Below are 26,623 nucleotides of genomic sequence, written 5' to 3' on the forward strand. Positions count from 1 at the left end.
TGGGTTTCCTCCGAGTGCTCCGGTTTCCTCCCACAGTCCAAAGATGTGCAGGTTAGGTGGATTGGCCTTAGGGTCCAAATTGCCTTTAGTGTTAGGTGGGGTTACTGGGTTATGGGGATAGGGTGGAGGTAGGGTGCTCTTTCCAAGAGCCAATGCAGACTCAATGGGCCGAATGGCCTCCTTCTGCACTGTAAATTCTATGAAAAGAACAATTCCTCACTTCCCACCTGTACCACAATACAGCGATGATAGATTTTAACAAGAAAACACTGAACTCTCTGAAATACTTGGCGGATAAATGTACCATGTGATGATACTTCACAATTCAGATCACAAAAGTCACATTTGATCATTGGTGTGTGCTGACGTGACTGATCAAAGCAAGATAGTGACAATGATCCCATAAAAATTCAGTGCTCATGGACTGGAGAGAGAAGAGTCAATATGTCCTGCTCACAACCCAATTACTGATTCTAGGAAGACACATTTATGGATACTGGGAGACAAATTTGATAATTTAGGAAGGAAAGATATAGGCTGGAATTCTCCAGCCATTGGGATTCTCTGTTCCCGCCAGCAGTGCACCTCCACCCACGGGTTTCCCGGCGGCATGGGTGGCTTCAATGGAAAATCCCATTGGCCAGCGGCGGGAGCAGAGAATCCTACTGCCAGCGAATGGCGTGCCGCAGATTGGCGGCTGGGGTACCAGAAAAACCCACCCGCCCAAGATGTTAATTGTCTGTGACTGACACGTCTTCCTGTATAAGGTCCTGTCGTTCACAACTTGCTAACACAGAATTGTAGATCATCCTCAGCTCCAAGGTTTAGAGTTTCTGGAGATATGTGAGTAAAAGTCGGAGGAACATCAATGAATTTCTGTTGGGAACTACTGGACTGTTCAAATCCTGTATTGGCTTCTGAAAAATAGAAGAAAAAGTTAAACAATAGTTATGAGTGTGCATGCCCATTGGATCAGAGACAAGCTAAATTTCCCCTTGAAAGTAGCAATCACATTCATACACAGAAATGTGGGATGGAATTTTATTCTCCCAGAGGGAGGGCTGGAAGGCTTGTTTAAGTGGGCATAAAGGTGCCAGGTGGATTCCCTGCCCAGGAGTCTCCACCACGCCGCGCCACATTTTTTCCCCTGCAGGTCGCTGGGATTCTCCGTTACGCCAATGGGGTTTCCCATTGTGGGGCAGCCCCACGCCGTCGGGAAACTCCCGAGCGCCGGCATAACGGAGAATCAGGCCGGCGGAGAATCCTGGCCCCTTTCACCTCCCTGACTCTGTGCCCACTCGGGGGACCCGGCATTAGATAGGGTGGTGGGCGCTTGTGTGAAGATGCCCCACTGCCCACTCTACTCACACTTCCACCTCCGTCTCTGGGACCCCCATTTCTTCCCCACTTCCTTCTCTCCTGCAGCTCCATCGACACCCCTGGCATAGGTCCCAGTGTAGAACCTGATGGCATTGTCAGTCCTGGGGAGCTACCAGCTTCTGATTCGCCAGTGGCTCTTGGGAGAGGGATATCCAGACACATTAAATGGTGCAGCAATTTAATGTCCCCAGTACAGCTCGGAACCTTGGTGACAGGATTCCCATTGCCAATTCAGCACTTTATTGCTTCAAGCCTCTGGGCGGTCGAGTCACCGGGGTTGCTAGCAGTTTTCATTTCGGGGGTCCGGCCACCTATCCTCCGCATCAAATTCTGCCTGTAAAGTTAGTTCTCGTACTTGTTAAAAATCCAGTGTATCATAAATCAATACTTTCTCTGGTTCTGTTTATTTACATGGTGTTAATCATTGCTCAGTTGATGGCATTCAGACCTCTCACCCAGAAATCTGTGCTTTCAAATTCCATCACAGAGACTTGAGCAATAAATCTAGGCCATTGTAATACTGTGGGACTGCTGCGCTGTCAGAAGTGCTTTTGGCTGAGAATTTAAATGGAGACCTGCTGTGTCAGGTGAACATAAAACATGCCATGATACTATTTTGAAGAAAATGGAGTGAGTTCTTCTAAGTGCTTTGTGCAATGTTTTAAAAAAAATTTAAAGTACCCAATTATTTTTTTCGAATTAAGGGGCAATTTAGTGTGGCAAATCCACCTAACCTGCACATCTTTAAGTTGTTGGGGTGAGCCCTACGCAGACACCAGGAGAATGTGCAAACTCCACACATACAATGACCCAGGGCTTGGAACGAACCTGGGTCTTCAGCGCCGTAGGTAGCAGTGCTAACCACTGAGCCAACATACCACCCTATTAGTGCAATGTTAATCCCTAAATTAACATAATTAAAACAGATTACCTGGTTACTATCATATAGGTTCTCTTGAGGTCATTAAGAATGTTATATGAACGCAAATCTTTCTCCCTTTCTTTTATAGTTTGTTACATTCAGCATCAGAAACGCTGACCAGGATCCATCATTTGCCATCACATGCACTAAAAACCAACCCTCTTCTGGGATTTAATGAAAAATAACAATCTAATTCAGTCGCAAAGAACAGAGCAAGCATGCTTGGGGAAGAGTACAACACTGTCAGATGAAGTGATTTGAAGCTAAATATGGGAAGTTGAGAATTTACCTGAAGGTGGCCCAAGGAACAGTCGACTCTTTATTTCTGTTATTGGGTTTGTCCTTGTCGCCATCTGTCTGGAACATGTGGTTCGTTGTGGAATAGTGTGAGAAATATTCAGTCCAGCACCAGCACCACAGGTACAGCATCTAAGAAATGTGGCCTGCAAAGGGCAAGGGAAGAATTGTGTAGTGACTGTTACTGATTAAAATCCCTGAGCTTGGGATGAATAATTTTCTCTTTTCTCTTCATTTATTTAGTGGTGGCGAGTTGCAGAGGTGGATTTACAATGACACACACCCTGCCTGGGCACAGGGCCCCGACCAATGGAGGGGGGGGGGGGCAGAGCGCCAGGCCAGCGCACCGGGCATCCAATCAGAGTCTGATTATTCTGCATTTGTTGATGAGTTGTTGAGCCAAGACCACGACGGGAGGCGAGGGAGAGGCTGCTGAGGTTTTCAAATCGAGCCATGAGGAGCCAAGAAGGCAAGGGGTGTAGTTTTGTGGTCAAGATGCTTATGCATGATTCGGCATTGCAGCTGCACTTGATAAGATACTGGCCCTGTTTGGTGGCTGCGTTGGGCTGTGTCCACAACTCTCTGAAGGTACCCTTTCTTTAGGGTACAGTTCCCACACTCACCTGCCATTATGATCCATCCAAATTGATGCATTCATATTACCATTAGGACTACATATGAGCGTGGCAAGATAGCTCAATGGTTAGCACTGCTGCATCACGGCACTGAGGACCCGGGTTCGATCCTTGCCCCGGTCTCTGTCCATGTGGAGTTTGTACATTCTCCCCATGTCTGTGTGGGTCTCTGTGGTGAATCACAGTAGCGTAATTCACACTGTTATTACATATGATGTACTATGTCTGTGTAAGCTCGGCACACGAGCAGTTGAGCGGCTCTGCCCCAGGGGGAGATGTACTGGGAGTGTACGGGAGTTTGTACTGGGCTCCAACCTTTGGCTCCGTCCATGGCTCCTCCCACCAACTAGTTGTATAAAGCTTGGCAGTCCGAGCCTGCCTGCCAGTTCATCTCGTCGCAGGCAGTCTCCGTTGTGAGATTATTAAAACCACTGTTCACTTCCAACCAGGTGTCTTGTGAATTGATGGTCACATCAGTCTCATCCCCACAACCCAAAGATGTGAGGTTAGGTGGTTTTGCCATGTTAAATTGCCCCTTAATTTAAAAAAAAAGGACCACACACATTCCATCCAGAATTTTGAGAATGGGAAGTTGTGTGTATGTCAGTAAGCATAATGCATCATCCTCCACCTAGTCTTTGTGTCTAAAACACACCATCGTCATATTGGGGAATTTGACAAAGGAGCCACTAGTCCCATAAAATCCCTACCGACTGATCACAGTCTCCGTCCAAGTTGAAGTTAGTCCAAATTACATTGGAAAGTCACTTGTGCTCAGAATGTCACATTCAGGATTCCGCTTTGCCCATTGCATTCTGCATGGTCTGTGGTGTACCAGAGTCCTGATGGTGATGTCGGATGAACGGGTCCGCCTCTCATTCCTGTGGCTATGGTCATCAGTCCCACAAGAATCGATACAGTTGTTAACGTTCTGGGTTCGATTCTGACCTCTGTGGTGTCCGTCTCTGTGGAGTTTGCACGTTCTCCCCGTGTCTGCATGGGCTTCTCCTCCCCTCCCCCAGTCCAAAGATGCACGGGTTAGGTGGATTGGCCATGCTAAATTGCCTCTTATAGTGGGTTACAGGAATAGGGTGGGGGATTGGGCCTAGGTAGAGTGGTCTTTCAAACTGTTGGTGCAGACTCAATGAGCCAAATGGCCTCTTTCTGCACAGTAGGGATTCTATGATTTTATGATAACTGGTAGGTCCAGGATCTTGTCCAATGGGATTAGGAAGAAGGGTTTGGATAGATCTGAGCGGAAAGCCTCTCCCTAATCCACAAAGGCAGACATCAACAATCAAAGACCTTCCTTCCTCCATGCTTTGAAGAAGTTGTGCAAAAGATTGGGTTGCCCACTCCCACCTGTCTGCCCCCACCAAACGCTTTATGGCATGGACAGTATATTATCTGGATCAATTGGCTTGGTAACAAGCCACGACCCTTGATAACCCATTTGAATATAACTGGTGTGCTGCCAATTTCAGCGTCCTCACCCCCCCCCGTCCCCACCCCCACCCCACCCGTATTATGGGAGTGAGCTCAGATATATACTCCATTACTCCTGTAGTTAACTTTCAATGACTGATTTTAATCTAGAGGGGAATTCTGTTCAGGTAAATTGTTGTAAGGTCAGGAAACCGAAGTCCACAAGCGACCTAATTGATCGGCTGTGTGGTGATATGCATCACTGTAAATACACAAGGGGTTAATGTAAATACACGTAGACTAGATAGACACTAGAGGGAGCACCAGAGACATGGCACACAGACATTCAACCAATAGGTCAGTAAGATAGGACATTCAAGATACACACAGAGGTGACACGACCACAAGAGGGCCTTACACCAACCCATATAAAAGGACACAGCACACATGATCTTCCTCTTTCCAGTGGAGACTCTCAGTGAGTACACAGGGTTGATTTGAAAGGCATCACACCCACCACGTGGATTGTAGCAGACTGGTTCGTCAGTAGCTAAAACAGGATTAACAAGAGAGTTCGAATCCAAGTAGGTGAATCGCTAACAGTTTAATAAACATGTTAAAACGTGCCCAAGTCTGAACCTGACTTTGTCAGAGTGTACATCAAGGAAGCTGCTTATGCTACATCAAGAGCATAACAAAACAGGCTGAACCCCCTCCTGGAACACCAGGAAGGTCGAAGCCTATAAGTGCAGATAGGTCTCCTGGGGGAGTGAAATTGTGGGGGTTTCTGAATAACGGGAAGGATAGTCCAAATCAGAGATGAGGTTGATTCCATGGTGATCCAGAGACTCCTGGTCATTGACAGAGGTAGGGGTTGAAATAAGGGCCGCAATTCTCCGCTCCTCACGCCGGGGGGGGGGGGGGAATCGCGGGAGGGCCGGGCAAATCATGCCATGCTGCCCTGGCACCCCCCGTGATTCTCCCCCCCCCTCCCCCAAAATGGCATGTCGCGTTTTGCGACACGCCGCTCAGAGAATCGGCGCTCACCGTTTTTCAAGGCGACCAGCGATTCTCTGGCCCGGATGGGCTGAGCGGCCAGACAACCCCGACCAGTTCACGCCGGCGGCAAACATACCTGGTCGCTGCTGGCATGAACATTGTGCGACAGGTAAGTGTGGGGCCTGTGGGGGGCGGAGGGAGGATTGAGCACCATGGGCATGCTCATCAGATGTCTGGCCCGCGATCGGTGCCCACCGATCGTCGGGCCGGCGTCTCTAAGAGACGCACTCTTTTCTCTCCGCCGCCCCGCAAGATCAAGCCGTCATGTCTTGAGGAGCAGCGGAGGGGAAGACGGCAACCACGCATGCGCGGATTGGAGCCGGCCAACCTGCGTATGCGCGGCTGACGTCACTTAGGCACCACCGGCCGCGTCATTCTCGGCGCGCCGCTTTGACGAAAGTGGCAAGGCCAGGCGCCCGAGATTCGCGCACCGCCGCTCCTAGCCCCCGCGGGGGGGGGGGGGGGGGGGGGGGAATAGGGGGCGAGGAGCGGCCTCCGACGCCAGAGTGAAACACTCCAGGTTTCACTCCGGCGTCGGCTGTTTCTCTCCGTTTCGGAGAATCACCGCCCAAGGTGCGCCAGTCCAATGGTGCTCTGGGTCAAGAGCTGGCAGACGTAGTTGACTGTGGGGATTTACTGGTCAGTTGTTTTGAACTAGAGATAGCACTTTTGCTCCAATCATGCCACAGGCAATGCTGGTTAGGCACTGACCTTATTGATTCAGCCCCTCTCACTTTCTTTAAGCAGCCAAATTTTCCCAGGGCATAGGAAACCAGGCTGTCTGGTGCCACATTGCATCAGGATGCCATTGTGTATAAGGCTATTCAGCAGAGCAAGAGTTAAAGTGGGACTGGCAAACAGTATGATGGAGAGAGTCACATGATAGTAGACTGTGGAGTGGAGTTTGGAAGTAGCTGACATGGAGGCAGCAACCATGCATGGTGATAATGCATGATGTGGTAGCATAGTGGTTTGCACAATTGCTTCACAGCTCCAGGGTCCCAGGTTCGATTCCCAATTTGGGTCACTGTGCGGCGTCTGCACATTCTCCCAGTGTCTGCGTGGGTTTCCTCCAAGTGCTCCGGTTTCCTCCCACAGTCCAAAGATGTGCAGGTTAGGTGGATTGGCCATGCTAAATTGCCCTCAGTGTCCAAAATTGCCCTTAGTGTTGGGTGGGGTTACTGGGTTATTGGGATAGGGTGGAAGTGTGGGCTTAGGTAGGGTGCTCTTTCCAAGAGCTGGTGCAGACTCGATGGGCCAAATGGCCTCCTTCTGCACTGTAAATTCTATGATTCTATAACTTGGATATGTATTTTTGTTAATTCATTTATTGGATGTGGGAATAACTGGCTGGGCCAGCAGTTGTTGTCCATCCCTAGTTGCCCTTGAGCTGCCTTCTTGAAACACTGCAGTCCCTGATGTGTAGGTACACCCACAGTGCAGTGAAGGAGGGAGTTCCAGGAGTTTGATCGAGCAACAGTGAAGGAACGGTGATATATTTTCAAGTCAGGAAGATGAATGAAGTGGAAGGTAGTCTTCAGTTAGTGGGGTGCCCACACATCTGCTGATCTTGTCCATCAATGACCTTCTTTCCATCATAAGGTCAGATGTGGGGATGTTTGCAGATGACTGCACAAATGTTCAGCATTGGGTAGTGGTCGTGGGTTTGGAAGGTGCAACTGAAGGAACCTTGGTAAGTTCCTGCAGTGTATCACGTACATGGTATACACTGCTGCCACTGTTTGTCGATGGTGGAGGCAGTGAATGTCTGTGAAAGGGGTGCCAATCAATTGTGCTGTTTTCTCCTGGATGGTGCCAGGCTTCTTGCGTGTTGTTGGAGCTGCTCTCATCCAAGCAAGTGGTGAGTGTCACATTACACTCCTGACTTGTCCCTTGCAGATGGTGAGCATGCTTTGGGGAGTCAGGGGGGTGAGTTATTCACCACAGGATTCCTACCCTTTACCTGCTCTGGTAGCCACAGTATTCATAAGGCGAGTGCAGTTCAGTTTCTGGTCTATGATAACCCCATATAAGTTGGGGGGATTCAGTGATGGTGATGCCATTAAATATTCAGACGATTAGATCCTCTCTTATTGGAGATGGTCATTGCCTGGCACTTATGTGGCTCAAATGTTACTTGTACTCTTCAGCCCAAGCCTGGATATAGTCCAGATCTTGCTGCTTTTGGACATGGACTGCTTAATTATCTGAGGAGTCTCAAATGGTGTTGAATATAGTGCAGTCATCCGCAAACATCCCCACATCTGACCTTATGATGGAAAGAAGGTCATTGATGAAGCAGCTGAAGATAGTTGGACCTAGAATACTACCCTGAGGAACTCCTGCAGTGATGGCCTGGAGTTGAGATGACTGAGGTCCAACCCCCACAACTATCTTCCTTTATGGTGGGTATGACTCCAATCAATGGAGGGTCCCCTCCTCATTTCCATTGACTCCAGTTTTGCCGAGGCTCCTTGATGCCATACACTGTCAAATGCTGCCTTGATGTCAAGGGCAGTCACTCTAACCTTGCCTCTGGCATTCAGCTCATTTGTCCATGTTTGAACAAAGGCTTTAATGAGGTCAGGAGTTGTGTGCGTGACCCTGATGGAACCCAAACTGAATGTCCATGAGTAGGTTATTGCTAAACATGTGCTGCTTGATAGCGATGTTGATGACCTGTTCCATCACATTACTGGTGATTGTGAGTAGACCGATGGAGTGGAAAATTACTGGGTTGGGTTTGTCCAGCTTCTTGTGTACAGGACATATCCAGACAATTTTCCACATTGCCGGTTAGATGCCTATGTTGTAGCTGTACTGGAGCAGCTTGGTTCTGGAGCACAAGTCTTCAGTACTATTGCTGGAACTTTGTCAGGGCCCATAGCCTTTGCAGTGTGCAGTACCTTCAGCCGTTTCTTGCTATCATGTCGAGTGAATCGAATTGGCTGAAGACTGACATGTGATGCTGGCCAGGGGTTAACAATAAATAGTTTATGACCAAGCACACAAACCTCTAGATCTCTCCATGAAACACCACACAAATTGTACAACAAAAAATGTAATTAATCGACTGTGAGGCACTTTGGGATGTCTTGAGGTCATAAAAGGTGCGATATAAATGCAAGTCCTTAAAAGTTCTTCTCTTTAAAAATAGAATGACTATTGAAATGAGTTTGGGCAGCCTTGATAAATTATTTAAATGACCAACCTACTTCCCATGAGTGGAGTAATTACCATCTCTCATCCCACCTCTGTTAAAACTAGAATAAGGGGACGAGTGATTTAGATTTCTGTTTCAAAAGTATTACTTTCACAAATAACTAAACAATCCATTAAGCTACAAAGTTCCTCTTTCAACAGCTTTGGCCGAATTTCAGCTCCAAAACCATGCATTCGCTCAATAAATCATTTCGTAAAGCAATTATCTGTAACCTACCTTTGCCTGTTGACTTTGAGATAGCTGGTTCTGGAGTTCATCGTTTAGCCTCAGGAGTTCCAGTCGGTCTCTCTCCAGTTCAGTAATCTTCTCCATCATACGACAGATTCTGTACAATATTCCAATTCCCATTCCCTTTGTAGCAGCTCTAGGCACACTATCCTGCAATTATAGACAGCAAAAACCTGAATTTAGAGAGAGGTTGATGTTTACTGGTGTATGATTGAATCATGAGATTCAGTTGCATTATGTGGATTTCTCATTGTAATCGGGGAGAAGTCCGAGTGTAATACAAGAATTCCTTTGTGAGGTTCAATACAAGATACAGATTTCATAAGTACCAATACACACTGTGTGCACAGATGTTAAACAAGAACAAGGACGCGATTCAGTGGCCTCGTCGCACCCAACTTGGTGTTGGGACAAGGCCGTTGAATCGCACAAGAGGTCTCTCACGATATTCACAACACTCGAAACGTCTCACGAGATCATAGATCATAGATCATAGAACAGTACAGCACATAACAGGCCCTTCGGCCCTCGATGTTGTGCCGAGCAATGATCACCCTACTCAAACTCATGTATCCACCCTATACCCGTAACCCAAACAACCCCCCCTTAACCTTACTTTTTAGGACACTACGGGCAATTTAGCATGGCCAATCCACCTAACCCGCACATCTTTGGACTGTGGGAGGAAACCGGAGCACCCGGAGGAAACCCACGCACACACGGGGAGGACGTGCAGACTCCGCACAGACAGTGACCCAGCCGGGAACTGAACCTGGGACCCTGGAGCTGTGAAGCATTTACGCTAACCACCATGCGAATGTGCTACCGATACAATGGAATCTGGTGAAGTGTCGTGATCTGGATCTCGCTCTCACTGGAAGTGGTCCAGGTGCACATATGGCTCCTTCAAATAGGCATTTGCTGGATTTATCCGGGGCCTGTAATTCACCAGCCTCACCTGGGAGACTTCGTGAGGGCACCATTTAGTACTTGTCCACACAAACGTGGAGATCCCCGGGTGGTCAGGGACAGGACAGGGTGGTACCTTGGCACTCAGCCCCCCCCCCCCCCCCCCCCTCTCCCCCACCCGGCACCCGGGTACCTTTGCACTGCCAGCCTGGCGAAGTTCTGTTGAATAGCGGGATGTTTACACCCTGCTAAAAGTGCCGGTCAGCGGACTTTAACTCAATTCTGCTGAATCGTGCCCAAGAACTACAGTGTGCATAAAGGTGCTCTGAAAGTACTTGGTCAGTTTTAAGTATAGCTGATGAAAACATTGTCGAAAGTAGCATACAGGTACTAGTAAGCTACCAAGAGGTCCATGTTCAATACTTTGTGCTGGATCAACTGATGCTCTCTTGCAGTCGTGACATTAGAATTCAGATAGAGTGAAGAAAGAATTTGACGAGGGATCGTCATGTTGGTAACCACTGCCGCAATAGCATATGGATATCAGTAATGTCCCCATTAAGTGAGTGGCCTGTTCATTTAAATGCATGGTCCTTTTAAGTTTTGCACAGCAACACATGGGACTGGGTTCTCCAAAAATGGGTCTATGTCCCCACGCCGGCATAAGAACACTGGTGTTTCACTCCAGACTTTCCTGAAAAAAATAAATAGCAATTCACTTACCTGCAGGGAGCTGGCAGTGACATGTCATGATTCATCCAGCTTTTCTGCGGATCCGCATTTCCGGTTTTGAGTCCGTGCATGCACATGGCGGCGGCCTCCAGCGGCCATGCAAATGCGATGGCGGACTCAGCTGACGGACCGGGACCAACAAACAAGGTACCACTGATTTGCCCCGCGCCGCTCCATCTGACCCATCCGATTGCCGTCCATAAGGCCCCCTCCGGTGCTTGATCAGCCCGCTCCCCCTCCAGGGCGGCTGCGGACTGAGTCCGCAACCACCATGTGAGAGTCCTGACCGGGCAGACGTGGTGAGAACCACGCCGTCGGGAATTCAGCCAGTCAGGACTGGAGTATCTCTGGGAGTACCTCTGACAATGCCCCCCCCCCCCCCCCCCCCCCCCAAGCTGCGCTGCGTAATTCGCGGAGAATCCAGCCCCCAATATCTTAAAGGGGACAACCTGTGAGTGGTCTATGCTTTACACGCTACGTGACTGCACAACCAATGCACATACATATTCTTTCCTTCAGTTCTCTGCCCAAAGGTGGGTCAAACCCACAGCACCACCATCTCCAACACAGTGTCTGCATCCTCTCAAGAACTGTCACATGCTTCCTAAAGTGTGATGACTAGAACCAGATACAGTACTTTAATTGTGGCCTAACCAGGGTGTTTTATAACTTCAGCATAACTTACCTGCTTTTTGTACTCAATACCTCTACCTATGAAGCCCAAGATCGCATGTTTGCTGACCATACTTTCAGTTTGACTTGTCACCTTCAAAGGGCTTTGCACGTGTACCCCCAGGTTCCTCTGTCCCTGTACACTCTTTGGAACTGTGGCATTAAGTTTACATTGCCACTCTAACACATCTGCCAAAGTGCAAAACCTCACATTTGACTGGATTAAATTCCACGTGCTACTTACTTATCCATTCTGCCAGCCTATTTATTGTCATTTTGTAGTTGATTGGTATCATCCTCACTGTTTAACACTCCTCCAAATTAGGTATAATCTGCAAATTTGGAAATTTTATTCTGTATTCCAATATTCAAATTACTTATATATAGCAAAAAGGTAGTGGTCTCATCACTGTCCATTGGTCGAGTAACACCACTAGTGTCCTCTAGTCCGAAAACCATCAAATACCACAGCTGCCTGTTTTCCGTTCTTCGGCCAGTTTTTTTTTATCCAAGTCGATAATGATCTTCTTATTTCATGAGTAAGCATATAATGTTGTAAGGATATAATGTAGCAAGGATATAATGTTGGAATTGTATAAAACACTTGTGAGGCCACAACTGGAACATTGTGTGCAGTTCTGGTCACAACGTTACAGGAAGGATGTAATTGCTCTGGACAGAGTGCAGAAGAAGTTTATAAGAATGTTGCCAGGGCTGAAAAAAGTGTAGCTACGAGGAGAGATTGGATAGGTTGGGGTTATTTTCCTTGGAACAAAGAAGGCTGAGGGGTGACTTAATTGAGGTACAAAATTACGAGGGGAACAGATAGAGTGAGAGGATCAAATTGTTTCCGTTGGTGGAGAATTCTAGAACCAGGAGACATAGATTCGAAATAAGTGGCAGACGGCGTAGAGGGGACTTGAGGAAGAATGTTTTAACGCAGAGGGTAGTGGGTGTCTGGAATTCGCTGCCCAAGTTGGTGGTGGAGGCAGGGATCCTAAACTCTTTTAAAAAGTACTTGATCGACACCTTAAGTTCTATAAGATACAAGGCTATGAATCGGGTGCAGGAAGGTGAGATTAGAAAGGGAACCTGGGTGTCACCGGGCTTGCATAGAAACAATGGGTCAAATGGTTTCCTTCTGCGCTGTAAGTTTTCTATGATTCTATGAGTCACAATTTTGTTAGTTGGTCTTTTATATGGTACTTTGTCAAACACTTTCTTAAAATTTATTTGCACATCCATTGCATTCCCTTCGTCAACCTTCTCTGTTTTACTGCATCATGACATTTAAATTAGATTGGTCAAGCATGATCTGCCTTTTAAATATCCTTGCTAGCTATCCTTAGTTAACTCCAAGTGCTCTCTTTCTTCTTCCGTCCTGCCCTGACTTTCCATGCTAGTGAAATTGCCATTACTAAAGTACTGTTTCTCATCACTTTCCATCTCAGTATTATAAGTGGATAATAGGTCCACTTATTCAGTGACGTGCTATGGGCTATAATGCACTGTTTGCTAATCCATAGCACAATAGTTCTTATCAGTCAGTACTGATTGGTACTTAGTTGACACTTAATTGAAGTATGCTTAATAAGATACAAAGCACTGGCTGGTGCAGTTAATGGATATATTATAGCTGGTGCAAAATCATAAAGTTACATCAAGTCCACAGCTTAGAAGCAAGCCATTTTGCGCATGGTGTTTATGCCAGCACTTATGCTTACTTGCGACACTAATAAAGATTATTATTTTTCTTTGTTTCCGGTTTGCAGTCAGCTTGCTATCTATTCTGCTGTTATCCCCTGACTGCACATGCTCATGAGTCTACTATGTGACACCTTCGCAAAAGCCTTTTGAAAATTCAAATAAATTACATCTATAATAATAATAATCTTAATTAGTGTAACAAGTAGGCTTACATTACCATTGCAATGACGTTACTGTGACAACCCCTAGTTGCCACACTTCAGCGCCTGTTCGGGTACACCGAGGGAGAATTCAGAATGTCTAATTCACCTAACAAGCACAGCTTTCGGGAAAAAAAGTTTGTAAAACACTGTGTTAGACTGTCTCCGGCTTCATGGCTAGCATTTGACCTTCCTCTCTCCACGACTGAGGTATAGTGGTCATATCATTGAACTGGTAATGCAGAGGCAAAAAACTCAGCACCTTGCTCTCGCAAACACATACCCACCCCTGGCCTGCTGCAAAGCTCCAGTGAAGTTTGTTTATTTATAGCCCATATATTTCTTTTCTCAATGCAAAAATGTTTCCCCTTCCCCACACCCTACTTCCCACACCGGGCTATCTGTCTCTTGTTCTTAAATGTGCTTAATCTTTGTTGCAGTCTCTCCCAGCTACAGTATAATATCCAAAACATTTTCCCTCTCTTTTAGTTCCAATGAAGAGCCAAATAGACTTGAGACCTTAACTCTCTTTTCTCTCCCTAAGATGCTGCCAGACCTGCTGAGTTTTTTCAACGTTCTCTGTTTTTGTTTCAGATTCCAGCATCTGCAGTATTTGACATATTTAAGTAATGCAGAGGCCCAAGGTAATGGGCTGAGGACAGGGGTTCAAATCCCACCACGCCAGCTGGTGGAATTTAAATTCAATTAATAAAATTGGAACATAAAGCTAATCTCAGTAATAAGACCATAAGACTATAATACATAAGAGCAGAACTAGGCCACTCGGCCCATCGAGTCTACTCCACCATTCAATCGATTCATTCAATAAAGTAATGGTGACCATGAAGCTATCATCAATTGTCATAGAAACTCACGTGTTTCACTGATACCCGTTATGAAAAGAAATCTGCCATTATTACCTATTAAGATCTACACGCAACTCCAGGCCCACTTCAATGTGGTTGATTCTTAACTGCTCTCAGTTCAAGGGAAATTAAGGATGGGAATAAATGCTGGCTTTGCTAGTGGAGCTCACATCCCATGAAAGAATAAAGGGGCCTTCAGCCTTATTCTGAATGCAAGCAAATATATTTTTGTACCTGCTGAAACAAGGCAGTATCTGCAGGATCGCCTTCTCTATCTCTCTAGGTTTCCTGCCCTTATTGACTGACAGCTACATTTTTCCCAATCTACATGTGTGCTTTCCTCTGAGGTGTTACTGTACCCTGCAGAAAAATATCTAGAAATTCCTTCTCCTTCCTAATACGTCAGAGAGTGGCTAATTTGTGCTCCATTTCAATGTCTCTGAACTGGGGTAAGTCAAGGCAGAGACATTTCCTGCGGATGTGGCAATCCAGTACAACCTTGCTCTGCAGCCAACTTCCACATATCATAGCGCTGGCAAATGACCTGCACTGCCACCTTCAATCTTTGTGCATCCTTGAGATGGTGTGAGGGGTTTGAGTCATTGGTGGGACTGAGTTGTTGTTCTTTCCTACATTTGGATGGTGGGAATACTGGACACTGACAACTGGAAATGAAATATTACCACTAAACGTACCTTGAGAAAAGTATCTGGAAAAACAATTAAGTTAGAAAAAAAGCAAACCATTAAAATTTTTTAACCAACCTTGCATTCCAGGCTGCTCCTCTTAACTTGTTCATGGAACCCAAGTATTGCTTGCTGACTTCCCAAAATGTCAAATTCCTCTAGGGTTTTCCATTTTTCATTGCACCAGTTGTTTGAGTTTAATTCACGGTCTTCCTCTTCTTCTGCTCCACTCTTTGTAACATCTGCGACCGTAAAGTCAAACTCCACTGGTTCTGTCAACTTCTGAAAGCTACAATGTGCATTCATCATTTGTAAGATCTCATTCAATCCAAAAAAGTCATCATCCTCTTCTGATGAAGATGCTGCTGCTTTAAATTGATGTTCTCCACCTGAGAGAGCAGTAAAACTGTGAGTTCTTGGGAACAGCGCTGAGTGACTGTCGTAGGATAAGTACGAGTAGAGGCCGGAGCTGGATGATGTGTGTCTGCTGTGGTTGGATGCATTCTCTTGTGTGTCAGATTGCACTTGTCTCTGAAAAAGGCAGGAAGAGTTCGATAGATCCAGGCCTGAATCTTCTGACTGACTCCTCCCAAACAACAACGACATTTGCTTAGGTTGGCAAGAACCAATATCTAGATCATCTGGAATCACGGCTTTCGCTTTATCAGTTTTTCCTTTCTTACCTAAAATGAAATTATTCACAAAAGTTACTGGCCAGAAATTTTTTTTTTATAAGTGGAACATAGCTGCCTTAATAGCTTACTGCACAAATGTATCACCTGATATGATGCTGAAGCAACATATGCTGGGCTGAGTTAACTGATCTCTGCAGTGTAGCAGATAGGATGCTACAAGTGGGCCTCAGGTCTCCTCTGCCAAAGAAGGGTGATGAAACATCCCTTCCAAATTGTTGTACATTGTTGGATGTCCATGTGCAAGAGGAAAAAAAGTCAGGTTAATTCGTTACCTGAATAGCCATTTGTCTTGGATCAATTAACTTTGCCTGTAATTCCTAATTTTGCTATCAATTTTCCTTGCTTGATTTGCAGAGAGAGTAAATAAAAGAACGGACCAAAGGGCATCTCTACATCGTTTTGGGTCGGGTAAAAAGCAGGCTTTACAGTGAGTCTTTATTAACGACTTTTAACTGTACACGTATTATATTGGTATGGAGATATCTCCATCTCTAAATCTTAACACATCTCTGTTCATCACCACACTGAGATGAATTCTGGATTGTGTGCCATCTCACATCATTGTGTGGGCAGCAATGTACACACTCCCACATTAACCCTGTATGTACCAGGCCGTTATACTACATACATCACTGTCTCTGCCTGGATATACTAACTGTGGTAATGTAGGAATCCAGAGCAGTCAATTATGCAGAGAGTGAGGTCCGGCAAATAGCAATGAGATAAATAACCAATCAAATATTTTTCCAGATGTTGGTTGAGGGTTATACGTTGACCAGGAAGTTGAGAGCTTCTTTTTAAGATTTTTATACATCAACTTGAGACAGCAGGCAACATTTTGATTGAAAGTCTCATCCAAAAGTGGTCACCTCCAACAATACAGCAACATCTCAGTACTGCACAGAAATCTAAGTATCAAGTATTTCAGCAGGGCTTAAGCCCGTGGTGGGAATCAACTGCTGAAAAATTGGAACGTTTTTCAATTTTCTCTTGGGCATTAGTTCTACTGCAAAATGGTGCAGATTGCTGAGAAAGATTCTAAATGCAATGTGTATTCTAAGGCTCAGATTGCCACTCTCAAATCGGGTGCGCAGAGACAGGCGAATTCCCTGTCCTACGAATCTGACCTTTGAAAATGGGTGCCTGCAGTTGGAATTTTTGTTCCAGGGCAGATTGGATTAGAATAAGGCCTGAGCCCTGCAGTCACAGAATCATAGAATTTACAGTGCAGAAGGAGGCCATTCGGCTCATCGAGTCTCCGCTGGCTCTTGGAATGAGCACCCGACATAAGCCCGCGCCTCCAACCTGTCCCAGTAATCCAGTAACCCCTCCTTACCTTTTTGGACACGAAAAGCAATTTATCATGGCCAATCCACCTAACCTGCACATCTTTGGACTGTGGGAGGAAACTGGAGCTCCTGGAGGAAACCCACGCAGACACGGCCGGGGGGGGGGATTCTCCAAGCCTCCGCAAAATCGCGATCAACGCGGGGTTGGGGAATGGCTGTCAAACACAAGATCAGGTCTGACACCGCTCCTGCGATTCTCCGGTCCCCGGAGAATCACCGCCAATCGTACGCGCGCGTTCGTTGCGGCGCCGGTTGGGGGCCATTGAAAGAGACCCCAACCGGCGATTCACCGAGTGCAGCTTGCCGAGTTCCCGATGGCATGGTTCTCTCATGTGTCCACCCGGCGGGAACTAGACGTGGCGGCTGCGGACCCAGTCCGCGGCCACCCTGGTGGGGGGGTGGGGGGATCATTCACCAGAGGGGGCTTCCAGGATGGCCAGGCTACCGATCGGGGGCCACCAATCCATGGGCGCGATCTGGGGGGGTGGGGGGGCTATGTTTTCGGTGCCGGTGCGCGGTGTGGGTTGGCCATGTCGCGTGGGGCGACCGACACAGGCCGCCACTGTGCGCATGCGCAGACCCCGACTGGAAGTGCAGGACCCGTATTGGCTGCTGGAGCTGCTCTGCTAGCCCCCTGCAAATCGGAGAATCGCCCTGCACTTTCTCCAGTTATGTCCAGAGTGATTCTTGCGTATTTTTTCATGGGCGTAGGGACATAGCTCCATTATTGGAGAATCCCACCTGGGAACCCTCTGGAATGAGTGCAGAAGTTACCAAGTGAGGAGGTAAGCTGAGCAGACGTCTCGGCTCTGTGTTCAGCACTTTAAGTTGCGTTAAAAAAAAAGATTAAAACAAGAAACAGCCCTCCAGCCTTCACCCCTCACCCACTCAACCGCAAACACTCCCCTTGTCCCATACATGCCACTTCATGTATGGGACCTCATGCCCCCCACTCACCACATATCCCCGCATATCACCCTTGCCAATCCGTTGCTATCTATGCACCCCAAATCCCCTCATACTACCCATGCTCCCCACCTCCTCAAGGCCCTTTATAGCCATATGCCGACTCTTGCCAACTCATGACCCCGCACCCACTACCCTATACCTTTATCCCCTTCATGCCAACTTACTTAATATCCCTTGATAGTTCCTTGACAGCTCTGTGATCGATTTGACAGTCACATGGCAGCTTTGATAGTTCCAATGAAATTATGAACTCTTTGCGAACAATTATGTAGAAGTACAATAATCCCAAAGGGGATGCCTTCCCTCTCCCAAAGCTGACCATGCATCATATTCAGAGATACTTTACCTCTCCAAAGCCTGGCTACCCATTAAAATACACCTCTTAACTGGTCCAACCTGCACACTTTGGATTTCATACTCCTAGCCTACTAATAACCCACTTCAGTGGAGGCATCTGATGATTTAAATGGCCAGCTGCCTCCATCAACCCAGCACAAACCCAGGCCCAGCTCTTGTCCTGCACTTGCAAAATAGGAAATGCCATTTTTTGGGGAAGGAACTTTGAGTTTCTGACCATTTCTGAGATTTTCACCACGATTGACAACCTCTTGGCCACAGTGAAAATCTGAGCCTAACTGCTTATGGGCGGGACTGTAGCACAGTAGCTAGCACTGTTGCTTCACAACGCAAGGGACCTGGGTTCGATTCCCAGCTTGGGTCACTGTCTATATGCGGAGTCTCACAATCTCTGCGTGGGTTTCCTCCGGGTGCTCCGGTTTCCTCCCACAAGTCCAGAAAGACATGCTGTTAGGTGAATTGGACATTCTGAATTCTTCCTCAGTGTACCCGAACAGACGCCGGAGGATGGCGACTGGGGTTTTTCACAGTAACTTCACTGCAGTGTTCATGTAAGCCTACTTATGACACTAATAAAGATTATTATCTATAAATTTGGCAGTAAAATAATTCCAGGACCTGTTTATAGGTCTAGTTTAAGAGTTATGTTGTGACAAGGATACATAATCAGAGTGCTAACATCAAACAACAGGGAAAGGGGGTGGTAAGTACAATGTTAAATAATGTTAGAATCCAGCAGAAAATTTGTAAATTCTTACAATATCTTTACATTGCATATATATTTGTGAGACAACTATGTTTTTAAATATTTTTGTCTCTTCTTTGAGTTCCTCTGTGCAATGCACAATTTTGACTGATGTGGACTTGTAGGTGCCCCGTTGTGATACATTAAGAACAAAGAAAAAAAGAAAAGTACAGCACAGGAACAGGCCCTTCAGCCCTCCAAGCCTGTGCGAACAAGATGCCCTAACTAAAAACAAAATCTTCTCCCCTTACAAGGTCCATATCCCTCTATTTCCTCCTAAATGTTGCTAATCTGCCTGCTTCCATCAGATCCTTTGGCAGTGCGTTCCAGTCACCTAGCACTCTGTGAAAAACGCACCCCGCACATCTCCCTTAAATGTTCCCCCTCTCACCTTGAATCTGTGCCCCTTTGTAATTGACACTTCCACCCTTGAAAAAAGCCTCTGACTATCCACCCTGTCTATGTCTGTCACAATTTTGTCGACCTCTATTAGGTCTCTCCAGTAAAAACAATCCTAGTTTATTCAATCTCTCCTCATAGCCAACACCTTCGAGACCAGGCAACATCCTGATGAACCTGCTTTGCACTCTTTACAAAACTTACAGTATACAATGAATGGTAGAACCCTCAAGACTATTGACAGTCAGAGAGATCTTGGTGTACAGGTCCACAGGTCACTGAAAGGGGCAACACAGGTGGAGAACAGCAGGCAAACGGCATGCTTGCCTTCATTGGCCAGGGCATTGAGTATAAAAATTGGCAAGTCATGTTGCAGCTGTATAGAACCTTAGTTCGGCCACACTTGGAGTTTAGTGTTCAATACTGGTCGCCACACTACCAGAAGGATGAGGAAGCTTTAGAGAGGGTGCAAAAGAGATTTACCAGGATGTTGCCTGGTATGGAGGGCATTAGCTATGAGGAGAGACTGAATAAACTTGGTTTGTTCTCACTGGAATGAAGGAGGTTGAGGGGCAACCTGATAGTGGTCTACAAAATTATGAGGGGCATAGACAAAGTGGATAGTCAGATACTTTTTCCCAGGGTAGAAGGGTCAATTACTTGGGGGTATAGGTTTAAGGTGCGAGTGGCAAGGTTTAGAGGAGATGTGCGAGGTAAGTTTTTTACACAGAGGGTTGTGGCTGCCTGAAACTCGCTGCAGGAAGAGGTGGTGAAAGTAGGGACGATAGTGACGTTTAAGGGGAATCTTGACAAATACATGAATAGGATGGGAATAGAGGAATACGGACCCTGGAAATGTAGAAGATTTTAGTTTAGGCGGGCAGCATGGTCAGCGCAGGCTTGGAGGGCCGAAGGACCTGTCCCTGTGCTGTGCTTTTCTTTGTTCTTTGTTCTTTGTTCCAAGTTCTTATGATAATGTGGTTAACAGAACTGCAATACTCCAAATACTTCACATGGATAGGATGGATATAGAGGGATACGGCACAAGGAAGTGCTGAGGGTTTTGGCAAAGGTTGGTAGCACGACCGGTACAGGCTTGGAGGGCTGAAGGACCTGTTCCTGTGCTGTATTGTTCTTTGTTCTTTATGGGACCTAACCAAGGTTTTATATAGTTGCAATATGATTTCCCAACTCCTGCACTCAAACGTCCTGGCTGATGAAGGCAAACATGCCATATGTCTTCTTAATCACCATAGCCACCTGTGCTGCCACTCTTAGGAAACTGTGGACCTGCATGCACAGATCCCTCTGTATGTTAATGTTCCTAAGGGTTCTCATATTTACAGCATATTTCATTCCTAGATTTGGGTGCTATGTCTTTTCGTCCGACGTCACTTCGTCCAACGTCACTTCGTCCACGTCTTTTGGTCCTACATCTTTTTGTCCGCACGTCTTTTGGTCCAACGTCTTTTTGTCCAATTACAAATAAACTCCGTAGAAAACCAGGTATAATATCTTCAATGATAGATTCACAGAACTAATAATTTATTATGAGAATTTTATTGATAAAATGCAAGTAAAATACAGTTGAAAAATGTATTTAAAAAATCTAAAAGTTTACTAATTACTTAAAATTCCTGAAAGATATCATATCACTTAGATAAGATATCACTTAAAATTGATGCAAATTATATGCAACATTCCTCAAAAAATCAATTTTTCTTGTTGAACCATATTCAGTGACCAATCTTTTGAGGCGTTCAGTTATTTTTTTATATCGCGTACATGAATTCGACTGATCTCCCCGAAGAATTTGAGTCTTTTTGCCTTTAACGAACCCTTCCTCTTCCTTCAGAGTTTTGATTAACCTCCAAATATTCAAATGAGCTCCACCCGCCGAACGCTTTATCGCAGAATTAAACCCCTCAGCAGCATTATTTGTTCTCGGTAGATCTTGAAGAACACGCTGATTAACATTCCATACAGCTGTCGGGAATGTAGGTGGTTCTCTCCTTCGTCTAGCACCTCCTCTCACAATGCCTATGTAAGTCAAGTCGAAGTAAACGATGAATTCAGCAGGTATTTCTTCTCGTCTATTAAATCTTCATAAGCCTCTTCGACATCTTCAACGGGGAGGAAAGCTAATGCTGAAAAACATTGATTTTTAAGACAGAATTCAGAGTCTGTATTGTATTTTTCTTTGAGGCCTAAATCTGTAATTTTTCGAAACACTGATTGGCTCAAATGAAACAAACATGCCACGACAGATGAATTAAGGAATGATGAATTAATTGCCTTGTGAACTTCAACTTCGAAATCTGCCATGATAGCAATCGGATCTGCATTAGGTTGCATAATTTTCAATTGGTCAAAAAATAATTCGTATGTCTGCTTTCTTTTATTCGGCAGTAATGCAAAGACCCGTGGAAAACCGCTACCTTTAACTTGTACATGAATGCAGAACAGTTGAAACCACTGTTGTGGCACAATCTTGAATGTTCCATCACATGCCCAATGACGATATGATGCTAAATCCAGAAGAGCACTTTCTGATGCGAATACTAGTAAGCGCTGTTGATCCTCGGCGCCCGAATCGTATCTCAGAAACTGTTCGCCATTGTCAAGTTTATAATATTCGTCAGGTATTTCAAATCGTGTCTCGCCGCTGGATTAACGGGAAATCCAGAATTTTTTTGTCGGCACCTTTGAATAGTCCTTGAGACGACGGGCAACCTAGGAAGTTGAGAACAGGTATTTTCTGATAGTTGCGTAAACTTGGCCGCTAGTATGCTACGCGAACTTGCTGCTATGTTTTACACTGCTTCATGCTTTATTTCTGCAACTGCTTTTCTAGCATTTAATGAATCAACATCAGCTGGATGAAGGTGCTCATTAGAAAAATAAATAATTTTCGGCTCATTGTTTTCCGTTACCGTGTGTATCCGCACTGAACACAGCCTTCTTTTCTCACATCTCCAGTATTCTTTTCCTAGGTTTGTACTGCTTGAATGAAAATCGTAGATGTAATTACTTTCATCAGCTACCTTTCTTTTGCTCTTCGTCAACACAATGAACTTTGCCATTTCGGGATGGGCGAATTAAGAAAGAGAACGATAATAACTATTCTTTAACGAGGCTCGTTAAAGGAAAGAGAACGATAATAACTATCCTTTAACGAGGCTCGTTAAAGGAAAGAGACCGGTAATAAAAATCCTTTATTACATATTATACCTTGCTATGTGCATTAGTGAAGATATTATACCTTGATTTTTATTTGCAATTGGACAACAATTGGACAATTGTTACAATTGGACAAGTTACAAAATGTCTTTGACAAAAAAAATCATCGGACAAAAAGACGTAACAAGTTACAAAAAGTCTTTGACAAAAAAAATTATCGGACAAAAAGACGTAGGACCAAAAGACGTGCGGAAAAAAAGACGTTGGACCAAAAGACGTGAACGAAGTGTTGTTGGACGAAGTGACATCGGACGAAAAGACGCGACACGCTAGATTTGATCCTCCAAACTGCATCACCTCATATTTGCCTGGATTAAACTCCACCTGCCATTTCTGTCCCAAGTCTCCAATCTATGTTTATTCTGTTGTATCCTCTGGCAACCCTTGGCACTATCAGCAACTCCACCAATCATTGTGTCATCCACAAAATTACTATCAGACTACCCACATTTTCCTTCAGATCATTTATATACACTACAAACAACAGAGGCCCCCGCACTGATCCCTGCGGAACACCACTAGCTACAAATCTTCATTCTAAAAACACCCATCCACCGCTACTCTTTTTATACCAAGCCAGTTCGGTATCGATCTAGCCCACCATGAATCTCATCTGATTTTCGCTTTTGTACCAGTCTGCCATGTGGGACCTTGTCAAATGCCTTACTAAAGTCCATATAAACTACGTCCACAGCCCTTCCCTCATCAATTTTCTTTGTCGCCTCATCAAAAAACTCAATCAAGTTGGTGAGACATGACCTTCCCCGTACAAAACCATGCTGCCTGACACGAACTGGTCCATTTTCCTCCAAATGTGCATATATGCTGTCCCTCAGTATCTTTTCCAAAAGTTTCCCCACTATTGATGACAGGCTCACCGGCCTATAATTTGCTGGATTATCCCTGCTTCCTTTCTTAAACAAGGGAATAATATTGGATCTTCTCCAGTCCATAGGAACCTCACCTATGGTCAAAGAGGATGTGAAGATATCTGTTAAGGTCCCAGCTATTCCCCTTGCCTCCCACAGTAACATGGGATAGATCCCATGTGGTCCCAGGGACTTGACTACCTTGGATACTCAACACTTCCTCCTTGGATATATTGACGTTCTCAAGATCGTTCGCACATCTATCCCTGACCTTAAAATCCGTCCTGGCCTTTAAAAGCCTACCACATGTCAGACATAGATTTGCCATCAAATAGCTGCTCCCAATCCACATTCTCCAGTTCCTGTCTAATTTGGACATAATTGGCCTTCACCCAATTAAGCAAGCTCACCTGCGGGCCACTCTTGTCCTTATCCATGACTACTTCAAATCTTATGGAATTATGGTCAGTTAGCCCCAAATGCTCCCCCATTGAGACACCAATCATCTGGCCTAGCTCATTCCCCAATCCCAAGTCCAGTATGGCCCCCACCCTGGTTGGATTGTCAACATACTGTATCAAATGCCCTCCTGGACACATTTAACAATTTACTCTCCATCCTAACCCCTGTCTGTAAGGGATTCCCAGCCAATCTGGGGGAGTTAAAATCGCCCATCACAGCTACCCTTCTTTTTTCACACCTTTTCAGTATCTGACTACAGTACAGTACACAACTTCTCCTCTGTTTCCTGCGGCTATTAGGGGGCCTATAGTACGCTCGCAACATTTGATTTTACCCTTCTTATTCCTGAGCTCCACCCATAATGCTACAAGAACCCTCCAATGGGTCCGCCCTCAGCACAGCTGTGATCTTCTCCCTAATCAACAATGCAACTCCCCCACCTCTTTTGTTTCCCCTTCTGTACCGTCTAAAATAACGATATCCTGGAATGTTAAGCTGCCAGTCCCTCCTTTAACCATGTCACCGTAATTGCAGTTACATCATATTTCCATGCAGTAATCCAGGCTCTCAGTTCATCTGTTTTACCTGCTATACTTCTTGCATCGAAGCAAACGCACTCCAGACCTACAATACCGCTGAGCACTGTGACTTACTTCTGCCTGCTCTTACCCTGCGTTATGTTTACCTCAGTCTAATTTTTTCCCCCAGTCTCTACACTTCCTGGCCTGCTGTTCCGGTTCCCACGCCCCTGCCACACTAGTTTCAACCCTCCTAAAGAGCACTCGCAAACCTCCCGCCAAGGATATTCGTGCCCCTCCATTTCAGGTACAACCCATCCTTCTAGCACAGATCCCACCTTCCCCAGAAGACATCCCAGTGATCCATATATCTAAAACCCTCCTTCCTACAGCAGCTCTTTAGCCACGTATTCAACTGTACTATGTCCCTGTTCCAAGCCTCACTAGCACGTGGCATGGGGAGTAATCCTGAGATTATTACCCTAGAGGTCCTGCTTTTTAGCTCCTGACCTAACTCCCTGAATTGTCTTTGCAGGACCACTTACCGCCAATGTCATTAGTACCAATGTGGACAATGACATCTGTCATTTATCCTCCTGTTTCAGTATGCCCTGTAGCCATTTAGAGACATCCAGGACCCTGGCACTAGACCTTTATGTGCAAGTACAAATTGATGGCTAATCCTTTCATCGTCATAGAAACCCAACAAAATTGAGGTACTTGTGCAACTGCAAATTCCACTAAGCTGATTCAAACTCCTGTGCTTTTCTGGCCTGTCAAGCCTCTTCTAATGAAGTGCCCAGAAAAAAATTAACAACTTTTTAATCTTGGGGTATCGTACTTTATACAATAATTGCAATATATCTCTGTAGCCACATTGGATCATTGTAGTGTTTCAAACTTTTATTGCACAAAAAATTTTAATAGGTCCATTATTACTATATTCCAGTTAAACAAAAGCTATCTTTCGTGATCAGAGCATCAAATGAGCCATTATTAAATGTGCCGTGTTTAGTTTGGTTATTCATTTCCTATACCTCATGAAAATATTTGTTGAAGGACTTCCATGCAAGGCCCTGAATGACTCCAATCTGCATTAAGAATGAGGGTCGCATCATCATCATAGAATCCCTATAGTGCAGAACGATGCCATTTGGCACCAACCCTCTGAAAAAGCACCCCACCCAGGCCCACACCCCTGCCCCATCCCTGCAACCCTGTAACCCACCTCACCTTCACATCTTTGGACACTAAGGGGTAATTTAGCATGGCCAATCCACCTTATCTGCACATCATTGGACTGTGGGAGGAAACCGGAGCATCCAGAGGAAGCCCACACAGACACCGGGAGAACGTGAAAACTCCACACAGTCAACTGCGGCCGGGATCAAACCTGGGTCCCTGGTGCTATGAGGCAGCAGTGCTCACCACTGTGCTACCATGCTGCCCACGTCCCAAAGTCAGGAGAAGGCTTTCCGCAAGTTCTTGTCATCTTTAATAATCACAGTATTGATTTCTGTGGCACCTGTTTCCTTAGCATTCACAGCACCAACCCAACCTAACACCTTATTTAAAATTCACAGCACTAACCCGGAATTCCTGTCTGCTTTAAACTTTACAGGACTGGCTCGATCTTGCAATCACCTTAAATATTCTCGGAGCTGGCTCACCTCAGGACCACACTACATTGTTCTTTTACCGCACACATTTCAAAAGTAGTCAAAGAATTTGCAGCCCCCTTCATGAATAAGGGCTCCTTTGAACTTTAAGCATAGGAGCTAAGCACTATCACGTGTACTTCAACATATTTCGTTGACAATAATTAAATTACCTTTTCTCCACTTCAGCAAAGAGAGGATTTGTTTTTTTCTCCCGGACGACATTCCAACAGAATCGATGTTGTTCTCTTCAAATACACAAAGATTGTGGACCACTTTCTTCCTTTTCTTACAGCTTGGGATAATCAAAATAGTCTCTGGACTTTTCCTCTTTAGATTCACGTCCTTTTTCTTCTCCTGAATCATAAATCATCAATTTAACAACTCTGTTTTTAAACAGACCAACTTCACCTGAATGAAA

The 26,623-nt window shown here is 45.5% G+C and overlaps 1 protein-coding gene across 1 annotated transcript; it reads right to left on the minus strand.

Moving 5' to 3' along the window:
- Positions 1-188: 188 nt before the first annotated feature.
- Positions 189-26,623, minus strand: LOC119965341. The gene is made up of 5 exons (XM_038795970.1): positions 26,376-26,623; positions 15,020-15,624; positions 9,158-9,319; positions 2,592-2,745; positions 189-917 (listed from the first exon to the last, which is right to left on the minus strand). The coding sequence occupies exons 1-5, from the start codon at positions 26,566-26,568 to the stop codon at positions 778-780; spliced, it is 1,254 nt and encodes a 417-aa protein (XP_038651898.1). The 5' UTR covers positions 26,569-26,623; the 3' UTR covers positions 189-777.

Source organism: Scyliorhinus canicula, chromosome 4 (genome assembly GCF_902713615.1).
Source record: "Scyliorhinus canicula chromosome 4, sScyCan1.1, whole genome shotgun sequence".
In the NCBI taxonomy this organism is placed as follows: domain Eukaryota; kingdom Metazoa; phylum Chordata; class Chondrichthyes; order Carcharhiniformes; family Scyliorhinidae; genus Scyliorhinus; species Scyliorhinus canicula.

Bases quoted from the DNA above. Each gene is read 5' to 3' on its own strand.
- LOC119965341 (XM_038795970.1), bottom strand. From the start codon at position 26,568: ATGATTCAGGAGAAGAAAAAGGACGTGAATCTAAAGAGGAAAAGTCCA. The intron at 9,320-15,019 runs GTTGGTTAAAAA...CTATAATTGCAG, and splicing joins GGAGCAGCCTGGAATGCAAG to GATAGTGTGCCTAGAGCTGC. The intron at 918-2,591 runs GTAAATTCTCAA...TCTATTTTTCAG, and splicing joins GTTCCTTGGGCCACCTTCAG to AAGCCAATACAGGATTTGAA.